This window comes from Simochromis diagramma, unplaced genomic scaffold, assembly GCF_900408965.1.
Source record: "Simochromis diagramma unplaced genomic scaffold, fSimDia1.1 OVJJ01000361.1, whole genome shotgun sequence".
NCBI classification, from domain to species: Eukaryota; Metazoa; Chordata; class Actinopteri; order Cichliformes; family Cichlidae; genus Simochromis; species Simochromis diagramma.
The window spans coordinates 14,633,634-14,646,626 of NW_024386860.1; the positions used below are offsets into that span (position 1 = coordinate 14,633,634).

At 40.0% G+C, this 12,993-nt stretch overlaps 1 protein-coding gene across 1 annotated transcript in view; it reads left to right on the top strand.

The window, feature by feature from the left end:
• Positions 1-12,993, top strand: part of LOC120732854 (thrombospondin type-1 domain-containing protein 7A) — a 204,628-nt gene that overhangs the window by 66,188 nt on the left and 125,447 nt on the right. Inside the window, exon 3 of the mRNA XM_040030719.1 lies at positions 9,646-10,480. Coding sequence (XP_039886653.1) covers positions 9,646-10,480 — 835 coding nt within the window. The remainder of the gene's footprint in view (positions 1-9,645; positions 10,481-12,993) is intronic.

Here is a 12,993-nt window from a genome sequence, read left to right on the forward strand (position 1 = left end):
GTGGAAAATGTGCTTGTATGAATGAGTATGATTTGGTGAATGAGGCATGTTCTATAAAGGGCTTTGAGTGCTCAGGTAGAAAAGAAGAAGAATAAAAGTGTGATATAAGACCATATATCATTTAATGAAAAGGGCTCACCACCTAAAGAAGGGCAGCAATATACAGTACACAGTTTCTGCAGCACTATATACATGTGGACATTATTTAAGACGATGGAATCAAGATAAATGCTAGTGGAGTGGTGACACTTTTGCACAAGTAATAAAGTAATAAAAAAGGAGGAGTCATTGTAGCTCCAGATTCCACACATTGGCTGTCAAAAGTGCCTCAGTCTGACTATGCAGTCCTAAAGAAACTGCCGACATATCATAGTAGCATGACATAATAGCTGTTCTACACAAATGCAGTAATGCACTGAAGTTTTTTCCATTTGACAGAAAATGTTGGAATATCAGTACCTTGGATGACCATCAAGCCATTTATCTAATTTATCTATGTCTGTTTGGCAGAACTGATGATGGTGAATATGAAGTAAAATTAAGATAAATATAATGGCTGAGTGTTAGGATAAAAATGAATTAGCATGATCCTTAAGCTTCAATTCAAAACACCAATGAAAATTAATATACACATTAAATGACTGTAGCTCCCTGTTGCTCTTATTAAGCTGTAATATGGAGTATGCAGATACTGCATGCAGAAAGGAGCCCAGATAAAAATTGAGAGGACTTATTTCATATTGTGTGACTTGTTGAAACGTCTGCGTCTGTTGGACGCAATGAATAAAAGAGTCAGAGGAGCTCCTTCAAGCCGTGCAAGCACAATCATGGTATTACAGTTAATGAAATTTAGATCAAGTGTGAGCAGAGAGCTTTAGTCAATGTGGCTTAGCGCTGCACAGCCCTGGGCACCAATCACACTGAAGGCAGGCTACGGTTAACAATCATCCATGAATGCTAAGCTGCTCAAAGTATTCCTTCAGATGTTAAGGGCTAGCCTTTGGTTCTCTTCTTTTCTCCTTTAACTTTTGCTCTTTTCCACAATAACCTTTCAGGCACATTGTTGCCCATTTGGACCTAAAGGGCTGGTATCCATCTGGTGCTAAATAATGACTTTGTGACCATGCCCAACAAGAAATGGCAGTATTTATAGCTGGCTGTGCTCTTTAAACACAATAACAATGCGCAGTTGGCCTTTGCCTTGTGCAGATTTGTTCTGTAGCTCTCGGCAAACAAATGCAGTGCAGAGCCTAATGTGACTCAACATGGCAAGTCCAATGTGGTAATGCTTAGTTCTCCCAAAGGCTATGCAAACATGCAATTATCCCATTGTAGTTCATACGGTTAATTCTGTCTAAACTGTGATGCTACATGGAGAGCTGAACTCTTAGAAAGGAGCTTTTCAGCTACTCAAACAACAGTAGTTTCATGTACAGCGTTGGAGCTTTGAATAAAAAATTGAGCTTACATAATCAAACTGACATCTCGCAGTACTGCTGTGGAACTGATGAATCAATTTCCGAGGATGAAACTTAAAACACCATCTCTTCATCGTGAAAAAAGCACTTTGCTTCCACGCTTTAACAAACCTTAGAATATTATGAAAATGCTAAAAGAAGGGTTATTTATGACCTGCCATATAATAAATATAGTCATCCATAAAATCAGACCTGTGTGAAATCATATTTCTGAGATTTGATTTAATCTGACAAGTTGACTGAATTCATTCTCTTTCACTAAAATTGTGTGGGAGAGCCAGCCCTTAGATACATTACCTCACTTTTACTCTTCAGACTGTTGTTTCTTATTACTCTACAACATACTGACACTCTCCTGCTGCTGTAGGAGTCTGACATTGTTCAGCTGTGGCTAAATTTCCACATATATAACACTGCACTGACCCCGAATGTCTCAAGAACACCAAATTTTTGCTGATTGTGGCAAAGCAACTCGTATTTTATTTGACCTTTTTTATATAGTTGGACATGACAGCAGAACTGACAGCTCTGAAGTCAAGACATCCACTGGCTATAACATCGCAGTGAAGCGGCAGCCAGTCAGCGGCGATGATCCTGAGATGAACCTCGACCCTGGCCGAGAGAAAGGTCCTGTCTTTGAGTGCCAGACCCAGTTGTGGATTTGAGAAATAACAAACACAAGCAGCGAGAAAGAGAGCGAGTGTTACAGTGACCCATTCATTAGTGAAGCTGACCCTGCAGGGACAAAGAAGTTGTTCATTAAATAGACACTCGAGGCCCAGTCAGAGATCAGACTCTCACCCCAACGGTGAGGATATTACACTTCACATATAGTGCTCGGAGGAAAGATCCCATTATGAGGCCCGAGGACTCCCGGGGGACCTGCTGGGGCCCTGAGTATTACAGGGAATAGATAATTTCATTATGATTGAAGCTAGGTAAAAGTGCCTGTAGATCATTTCCCTTCTTTTTGGTGACTTTCAGATTTTTTTTCATCTTCAAAGTACCTGATTTCTCTGCATATTAATGTGCTCTTGGCTTCTGCGTTGCTCTGAAAAGAAGGAATTTAATTTCTATGGTCAAGTCAGTCATGAATTATGAAAAAAAGAAGCAGAAGCAGAAACGAGAGTAATTCAACCTATGACGTGCTATAATGCAGTCAGTTAGATAACACCTGTGTCGTCTTATTACTTACCAGGTGTACCTTTACACACCAGCTGTTACAATATTAATTGTCATTGTTTAGAGTCCTACAGTGCCTGTAATAAATGGTTATAGCAGGGTTGCAGTGGATTAAATCACAGGTGTGTTAAAGTCTGGTTTGCATTTTGTGTTTTGTATTTTTCTTTTTGTTTTTTGTTCTTCTGGTCAGTCTTAAAAAATAAAAACTTCTTGGTTAGGCTCATGGGATGATTGTGGTTTGAGGTAAAATACCCCCTTCACAACAGTAACTGCACACTGAAAAATGATGAGTAGCATGTGACAATGCAATAACCATAGGCATCAAAATCTGCTTACAAAGGACACCTTTTCCATAAAAGATCCATTCCAGCAGCTCTGATAAAACAACATTAAGTGATGCCCCAGGAATGAGAATGGGCTAAAATGTAATAACACATAAACAGGCATACCATAAAGACAATGCCACAATAGAACAGACTCTGATTTGCCTTCCCACGCATTGAATCATCAGTATTGGTTCATTTTGGAAGGTGATTCGGTTGGTGGCCTCCAGCTTGCACTAAAATGTTCACAGCCGAGTGTGAAGTGGTGGGAATGAGAATCAGCGCCTCCAAATCTGAGGCCATGGTTCACAACTAGAAAAGGGACAAGTTGCTGCCCCAAGTTTAATTTAAGTATCTCGGCATCCTGTTTATCAGTAAAGAAAAAGAAAAAAGTCTTTTTGCGTACCCTGTGTCCATTTGTTCCCTTCCAATATTTGTAAGTCTGTCTTTCCTGGCTGTGTCCACCTCAAGTTCATCTTCAGATGTATTAAAGGTAATCACACCCCTGTTATGTGTTTGTTTTGGACTTTTTAACCTCAGTGCAAAAATTTGTGTTTCTGGGATTCCTGTAAGTATTTATTAGCTTGAACTCATGCTTTGTTTTTGTTAGCTTCCACTTTTCCTGTTTAGTCTGCCTTTGGGTCCTTTTTAATGGGCTCGCAGCATCAGCACATTTACCTCATAGAGCATTCCTATGATGCTTAAATTAATTTTCCTGTGTTATACTGTATTATGCTCTTACCGCACTTCCCCTCATACATTAATCATGCAGGTCATCTGAATAAACGTTCTGTCAACATTCATACCTTCTCAAAGTGCTGGTCGTGTCTTACTATGGAGTGGTGACAGCCAATGTAGTTCAAACACTAGTGCTCTGACAGAGGTCACTACCTCAAACATGCATTAATTTTTAATTTGCTTTCTGAAGCAAATATTATAAATGAGGGATGGGTGGTTAAGCCTATATAAATATCCAACAACTACCAACAAGTGTCAAAATTATGCATTAGTAGCTGTTCCAGTACTTCATTGCATGTGGCAAATGTATCTCACAATTTTCAGTGGTAAAATTGTTTGATGTATCACGAGTCAAAATATCACATTGATGACATGAGCACTTAAAGTTGAATAATTTTACTTGATGAGGTTATCAATAACATTACTATTAGCTACAATAATGTGCAGCCAAAAGAATATTTGGCTAAAACTGGGACTTCTGTACATGCACTTTTATTACATAGTCGTCTGTTAAGTTTCATCAATATGTGGGCTTGTGTTTGTGTATTTGTCTTCTAATATCAAGTAAAATCCAGAAGAAAATTAATATAAATGGAACACAGTTGAATGACTTGCCCAAATGTGGGTTGTATTTTTTTGTATGACACCTGTTTTTTTGTGTCAAAAGATTACTAATCAGACATGCGTCAAACGTGTGATGTGCAGCCGAGTGACAGTAATGGATAATTCTTTGAATACTTTGTGATAAATGGAGGCGAGACACACTTTGTTTTCAGAATGTTAAATGAACCTGTCAGACTGCAGCAATATTGAAAGGTTAGCTGTAAGCTACACGACTTTCACATTGATTTACATTTGGAGAAAAAAGGCCTTGCTCCAGCTTTGTGTCTGAACAGAGCGACATAACATGGAAGCAACTGTAAAGATCAGACATAGCAAACTTTCTCTTCTGAGAAGATACATAAGACTACAGGCTGCCACTGTTCTACTTAGATCATGTTGAATAGGGCCAAGCATTTTGACCTTTAACCACTCTTTAACTCCACATTACTAAGCCCGAGGAGTGCTGAAGGGCAGTGCCAGAGAGCAGTCTTAGAGGAGATAACTTCTGTCTGGGATAGATTAGATATGAGTGGGATGTGTCTGATTCTGCTGCATTTTTGGTTTTGGATACATTTTATTTCTTCTGCTTGGAACTGAATATCAGCTCTCAAGATAATATTCTCTGTCTTTGTCAGTTTGTATTGTGAAGACAAAAACCTCTAGTACACATTTTTCAATTATTGGATTCGATTAAAAATGTACATCACGTCAAAATTCAGCCACTCAAATAGGCCTGGGGTGCTGGGGATTCCCATAATGCACTGCTTCTTTTGTGTTTATGCACCACTCTGCATTTCATCATTAGTTATTGTTGTTTTCTTGCTCTCCTCCCATCAACCCCAACCAGTCACACCAGCTGGCTGCTACTCCCTGGGCCTGATTCTGCCGGAGCTTTCTTCCTGTTAAAGGGGAGTTTTTCCTTCCCACTGTCACCAAATGCTTGTCCATTTTTTTTCTGTATATTGTAGGATCTTTATCATGTATTACCGTGTAAAGCACCTTGATGCAACAGTTGTAATTTGGTGCTATATAAATTGAATTGAATTGAACTGAGAATTCATCACTGGGCATCCTAAATATATTTCACTTCTTCTTCTCAAATCCACAAGTTCTACAAATTTGTCGTGAGCTGAGTCTGTAGATGCCCAGTAGGCAGAGATCACTTGATCAAATGGCGTGTTGATACAGTGTGAGGTAAACCAGCCATTTCAAATATGCTTAGAGGCTCCTGTGTATGCTTCATCACGATGACTCCTGTCTGGCACATTGGCTGCTGACACTGAAGACCAGACTACAAGGCAGCTTCACGATAGGCTTCCATTTTTGGAACTGTGCTCCTGATTGCTTGCCAGGATTTTTATCTGGATCTGGGTCAGCAAGAGGTGCCCTTACCTTTACAGCCCGTCTCCTGCAAAGAGTCCAGCTCTGGGCTCAGCTCCGGATAGTAATCAATTAGCTGAGAGGTTAATGTGGGATTGAACTGAAGTTTCCCAATTAGTGTGATTTCTTTTCCTTTGTAGTATCAATAGCCTTTGGATAACACAGTCAGAGTGCAGCCACCCTGTGTTAATGAGTGTTCTGCAGCCTCCTTGGTGTACCAGCTGAGTTGGGCTGACAGGGTTAAGACGGTTTTAATAATGTCAGCCAAGTTTTTTTGTGGTTTCCATTGATGAAGAATGGACCCACTATCGTTGTACCCCATATACCACATCAAACCATCACTTTTGATGTTCCAACAGTATTGGAGGGATCCATCCAATGTGGGTTAGTGTCAGACCAATAGTGGTGGTTTTGTTTGTTAACTTCACCATTCACATAAAAGTTTCATCACTGAATCTTCTGCGTGAACTGAGGGTCCTGTTCCAATTTTTGTTTTGCTCATTCTGCAAATTCTGTGCGCCGATCTGGGTCATCCTCGTTGAGATGCTGCAGTAGCTGGAGTTTGTAAGGGTGCCATTTAGCTAATATCTGCCGAAGGGATGTTCGACTAATGCCACTCTCCAGTGACATGCGGCGAGTGCTACGCTGTGGGCTCTTGCTGAGTGAAGCTCGGACAGCCACTGATGTTTCTTCATTAGTGACAGTTTTCTTGCGTGCACATTTTGGCAAATCCAACACTGAACCAGTTTCACGAAACTTAGCAAGCAGTTTGCTAACTGTAGCATGGGAGATGGGTGGACTCGTAGGGAGTCTTGCATTGAAATCTACTGCAATGCGTTCACCAGATATCAACACAATTTCGATCCACTCCTCTCGTGTTAATCTCTTCGACATGTCAATGGCTGTGAACTAAGAGAAACTTGTAAATAACTCATGAAAAAATAAAGTTACGTTGTAACCAAGCACACCATTGTTTTTCTTGTGACATTACCAATAAGTTTGATGTGTCACATGGCCCTCTTCCTATTGAAAAAACAAAAGTTGTATCCAAGATGGCCGACTTCTAAATGGCCACCATGGTCACCACCCATCTTGAGGAGTTTGCCCGCTCACATATACTAATGTGCCACAAACAGGACTTTAATATCACCAACCATTCCCATGTTATTACGGTGTATCCATATAAATGGCCCACCCTGTATTACAATAGTGCATGCTTGTATTTAATTTAAACATGGCAAAGGTTGAAATAATGAGTTTAGGCCATGAGACAAAAGCTCAGCCTTCAAACTGCTTTAAATACTCAGTTTCAGGCATATTCAGAGGGCATATTCCTAATATGGTCATCTCAGACACAGATGCCCACCCACACATGCTGTTCTTAAACAGTTTAATTTAGTAGAGTCCAGGAAATCCATTTTATGAAGCCCCTTTAAGGTCTATATTGTTATACAAGACAAAAAAAGATCTTAGCTAAAGTATTACTACAATAAAATGGTGTGTCATCAACCATATCATTAATCCACTTACTATAAGTGCAGCCGGATTCTCTGAGCACGTCATTTCACTACTTTACCTAAGTCCCTATAAATTGTCCTTCAGTTGTCCTTTACCTTTCCATCTCATCACGATGTTTTCCATTAAGGTCAAGAGTACTTAGGATCAGACAAAGGATGCGATTAAACCATCCATAAGTAGAAAGGGGCTGATTGCTAAAACTTAAAATGCTCAAAGGTTTTAGCAACACCTTTGAAACAGAAATAAATAGTGCTTTTGTTGAAGACTGTTTTAAGCAGCACATTACTAGACTTTCGGTATGCTGACGGATACTTCTGCTCCTTGTGGATTTGAAGCATTACACTAACAGATGCTCTGCAAAGAAATCAGCAGTATCAATTTAACCTCTAAGCATGCAGATTAAAATGTGCTGAATCCAGATATGACAATTAAAATACCAAGGTGTTTCAATTTCAATTTGACTAAATTGTCAAACTTGTGTCTATTTATGATTACCAACAATTTTTAAAATTGCAACATCTTAAAAATTGGGAAACAGTCGGTATAGAACAGACTTAATATGAAACATCACATTAGAAAATAAAGCATTATTTTATATCAGTTAAAATAAATAACAGCTGCTCCGAATTTAATTAGAGCTGTCCAAGCCAGGTCAGGGTGTTGAGCGTAGGTGGGATGTTGTGGCATTGCAAAATGTCAGTTTCATCAATTATCTAGAATCCAAAAAATGTTGGTTTCATCACTAACAATCACAGGAGAACAGTACATTGTGATATAAAATGGAAAATTGATGATGCATATTTTAGGACGAATGGTCACCTGAAAATCAACACATATCCCCATTTGGGCCTTTTTTTTTCTCCAACATTCAGCAGTCAAAATGTATTTAAGTCATTTTTTGGTTTTGATTGATAACTTTTGATCTTTAAACTAAGAATAGCATATAATGACTGAAAATTTTAAGCATCATTTTCAGTTGCTGTAACCCTAAATTAGTAATGTCTGACTACATTTATATCAAAAGCAGTTTGACTGTAGGCCAGTGTTATTCACCTCATGCCAGCAAACCACTTAGCGATAAGGTCCGGTTGTATTGTAGCCACATGCTTAAGAAAAAATGCTTACTTTCAGAAAACTAGAAGTAACTGTAGCTGCCAAATAAAGACTTTTACATATTTTGTCATAATGGCTTTTCTTTGTAAAAGATACCTTTGAGCAGCCAATGAATGGTAGGAGGCTAATCTAAACAGGCTGCAACAAATCATTTAACAAGATCATGTCATGATTTTGACATTGTAATTGAACTTTCAGACAATAAGTAAAATATAGAACATCTTTTTATTTGAGGTTACATGTCGGTATTCCTGAGTCAGTACCAGTAGTATATTTAATTATTAAACCACATAGACAGCAACCGCTCCCCTCCTCTAGTCCTGTTATGTACTGTCTGTTCAGTCTGTGCTGCCATTAACCCTCTCAGGCTCAAATTAAACTTTTGTATGTGTATGTGGGGTAATCAGGTTGTTAGTTTTTAACTGTCAGGCAACGCCTGCCTCGAGAGGGTTAAGTAAATGGGGACAAGGGAAGACTTTGCCAAACTCTTGTGTACCAAGAAATACGTTTATTGATGTTTGTGGCAATTTCTGCTGGTTGCCAATAGACTTTGATAAATGCCACAGATAACTCATTGCCCCTGTAAATTAACTTCCAGACACTTGCATTTGATCACCTATAATCTCTACTGTTGCACATTGTGTTTGCATTGCCTAATCATCCCTCCCCGCCTCAATGGCAGCCACCCAGTTTTTACCATGCAGAAAGAATCGCTGTGTCTGACCGAAGTGTCGTGCAAAAACAAGGCGGCGGATTATTTTTATTTAATATGACACATTTTTGCACTCACTTCAGCTGCTGACAGCTTTTCAGCACATTTACATCAAGGGCCATATTAAAGGAGTCTGTGAATTTACTGTGTCATCCTTGAAGATGTATTATGTGCCTTTTTCTTAGCTGAGAAAAAGAAAATGAAATAGTCTCGGTTTAGAATTAGGTTTCAAGCATTTGATTAACTGATGCTTCCATATGGATTTCTGTTTTAAAGGTACACAGGAAGTGGCATTAGTGCCTTCCATTCATCATTATTAGGATAAATATGGCTTATTTGTTTATTCTACACTTTCAATCGAGTCCAGCCTGTGACATTATGTTGTTTTGTTTCACTTCCTCCAATCTGACTAGCATCTTTTATTCCTGCTAATATAATTTCCTGCTTCTTCAAAGCCGTATTGTGATGTGTTGTGTTTAGAATTTCCTTACAAGTTTTCTTACAATGCTCCTGAGTGCTTTTCTTGTCATTTAAAGCTGAAAGGATTATTGTTTTATGTTTCTTCATTGTGATTTGAGGTTGTTCATTTGTTTCCCAGGTCCATGGGGAAGATGTATGGGCAGCGACTGCGGCCTGGGTGGCAGCCAAAGCCGGGCAGTCTGGTGTGCCCATGTGGATGGCTGGACAACACTTCACACCAACTGCGACCAGGCACAGCGTCCCTCAAACCAGAGAAACTGTTTCCGTGTGTGCGACTGGCACAAGGACCTTTATGACTGGAAACTGGGTGCCTGGAATGAGTGCGTGCCAGTATCAGCAAGGACCTTTGGGGCCCCACGGCAGTTCACATGCAGTGGAGGCGAAGAGGGCATTCAGACCCGGGAGGTGGGCTGCATACTCAAGTCAGACGGATCTCCAGCAGAGGATGCCATCTGTGAGTACTTTGAACCCAAGCCTCGTCTAGAGCAGGCATGTTTGATCCCTTGCCCTCAGGATTGTGTGGTTTCTGAGTACTCGCCATGGACATCCTGCTCCAAAACGTGTGGAACAGGCCTCAGGAACAGAGTACGCAGTGTCCTAGTCCCTCCGCTTTTTGGAGGCGCTGCCTGTCCCAACCTGACTGAGTTCCAGTCTTGCAAACCAGGGCCTTGCACAGGTCCAGAGGGCATGTACAGTCTCAGGGTTGGACCGTGGAACTCTTGTGCCCTCCCGCAGACTCGGACAGCTCGCCAAGTTAAACGCAGGAAAGGCAAAGGGCAAGGGCTCCGGGAGAGGGCAGGAGTAAAAGATCCCGAGACTAGGGAGCTTATCCAGAAGAAGCGTACCAGGAACCGCCTCAACCGGCAAGAGAGTCCCTTCTGGGACATTCAGGTGGGCTACCAGAATCGGGAGGTGACTTGCATCCATAGGAATGGGAGCACTGTGGGACGCAAGTGAGTGGCAATATTTTTGTAGTAATGTGTATGTTGTTGGTTTTTTGTTTGTGTGTGTGCTTTTATGCCCCCTCAGCATAAATTTAATCTTCCTTTCTTAGGTATTACTGCAAATGCTTTTGCTGAATTTTTAAACTAAAGCATGTTTCCCCTGCCTTTCAGGCTTTTTGCCTAATGTAATCAATATGTCTGTTTTCATATTTTCTTTGTGTTGCTGACTATTGATTACTCTATGTATTTGTATTTTTTGTCCATTTATTTTTGTCAGAGGGTTCATCTGGTGAATTTCTGAACATGAAGCCAAATTTCTCCTCCTGAAAGTTTTTCTTCACCCTGTCATGAAGTGACATGCAGGGGAGGATGTTTATCCGCTGTGTCTTTGTCACTGCTGTGCTGTCAGAGCAATGAGGCACAACTCCCCGTACATTGTATTTCATGTCAACTTCTGAGGATGGAAGTGGAAAAGAAAAACTCCTTTTTTGACATGAGATCAATCTGAACTATGAATCTGTGTGTTACTTTTCGAAAAATGGCAATTTTCAGTGTTTTGCCCTGTGGTTTCGAATCAGATGTTTTATGAAAAATTGAACAAATCAAGCGTTGCTCAAAATGCCACCAAAAGGATGTTTTTCTTGCAAAAAAAACGAAGGAACAAGGTTATGGTAACCAACGATATAGGTTAAAGGCACAGTTTACACAAACATTTCATTAATTGCAGTGCAGCCTCAGTCATCTTTATCCTTACAGGCCCCTATGGGTGTGGATGAGCCTATACTGGACAAACAAAGAGAGCTCTCTGACAGTGCCTTTCAGAGCATAAAGCAGGGAATGCGGTGTATATCATAGCCAAACACTATCATGAGGCCAAACATGGCTCCCCTGCCACTCTGCATTTCATTGGACTTTAATGTGTAGCTCTTCCTGCCAGAGGGTGCAATCTATCAAAGCTGCCTTCTCAGAGAGAGATGTATTGGATCCCTATATTCAATATATGACACATGGTGAACTGAAAGATGATTTTTAGTTTAAAATCTTCAATCTAAACAAGTTTATATGCAATACAAAAAAACAGAATACTCAGTACAGAACTTGTTACCTCCGTACATTTTACTTTCCAGCTCAGGATTGTGCAGGGGCTAGAGTCTATTCCATAGTCACTGGGTGACGAGTGGGGTACACAGGGAGAGCCCACGCAGACGCAAGGAGAACAAGCAAACTCCACACAGTAAGGCCCGGTCCGGCTGGTGGATTCAAACCTAGCACCTTCTTGCTGTGAGACGACGATGTTAACTACTACTGTTTTAAATTCATGTCATACTATCCAAAAATGTATATAGGATATAGGGTCAGGAATATAAATGACAGGACCTCCATTTTCTCCCACATTCTGATGAATGCTACAGATCCAAAGTGTTAGCAGGTCTGTTGACATGGCCAAAAGAAATCAGGAAAATATAGATTTCTCAGCTTCTTCCTGATGTGTTGTGTTGCTTGTTTTCCACTCAGCTCGGCCTCATTAGAAAACATGAAATAGTCACAAAAAAGTAATCCAATTCATGTGTGCGTGTTCATGGATACAAATCATCAGAATGGATATATAGTTAAAGTATTTATATTTTGTGTAAGAAACACATATTTTGCCCAGAGATAGATGGGAGGCATAACCACGCCAATGAAGAAAACAAAGCTTTAAAAGAGGTGAAAAATATTGCATTATAACCCAAAACATAATTTTCTGGAAATAAAACCCTAATTGTTTTTAATTCCATTTTAATATATTTTAGTTCAGACAATCCAGGCTCAGGTACAGTTATTATAAAGACACTATATAAGCTGCTTTAGCCTGCTGCATGCTCCAAGCTGCTTTGCAACCCACCTTCATTCCAGGTCCTCCTTTTTGTGCTGTTTCATAACGTTTGATCATCAGTGTCAGATCTGTTGTCATGCATGCTCCTGCTCTGTTCTGTTCTTGTCTCTTGTTGCTGCTCCTCTCCCCACGTCCAGGTTTCCAATTATGCACATAGTAGGGGTCGGGGCAATTACTGCAAATGGAAATCTTTTTATGCTTAAGAGTGAACTGCAGAACAACGCGGCATGTTCACATAACAGACGAGTGGATAATCTAGTGTCATTATGTGTGATTTAACCCTCTCAGGCTCAAATTAAACTTTTTGTTGCTAATGCACAACCAAGTCCTGCAGTGGTACTTCTGAGTAAAAAAACCTCATAAAATATGTATGTGGGGTAATCAGGTTGTTAGTTTTTAACTGTTGCAAATTGGCAACGCCTGCCTTGAGAGGGTTAAGAGTGAAGTTACTAAAAGAAACCTCTAAAGATATAGATAAAGAAATTGGTTTGAGAGACATCAATTGAAGCTGGGAGATAAAAGAAGTCAGTAATTGTAAAGCAATATCATAAAGTGAAAAATTGGAACCACATCAAACAAATCACTATTCGAATAGGTCACTAAATTACACCTTCAGTGGGTACTTTTACCCAAAATACATGGTTTA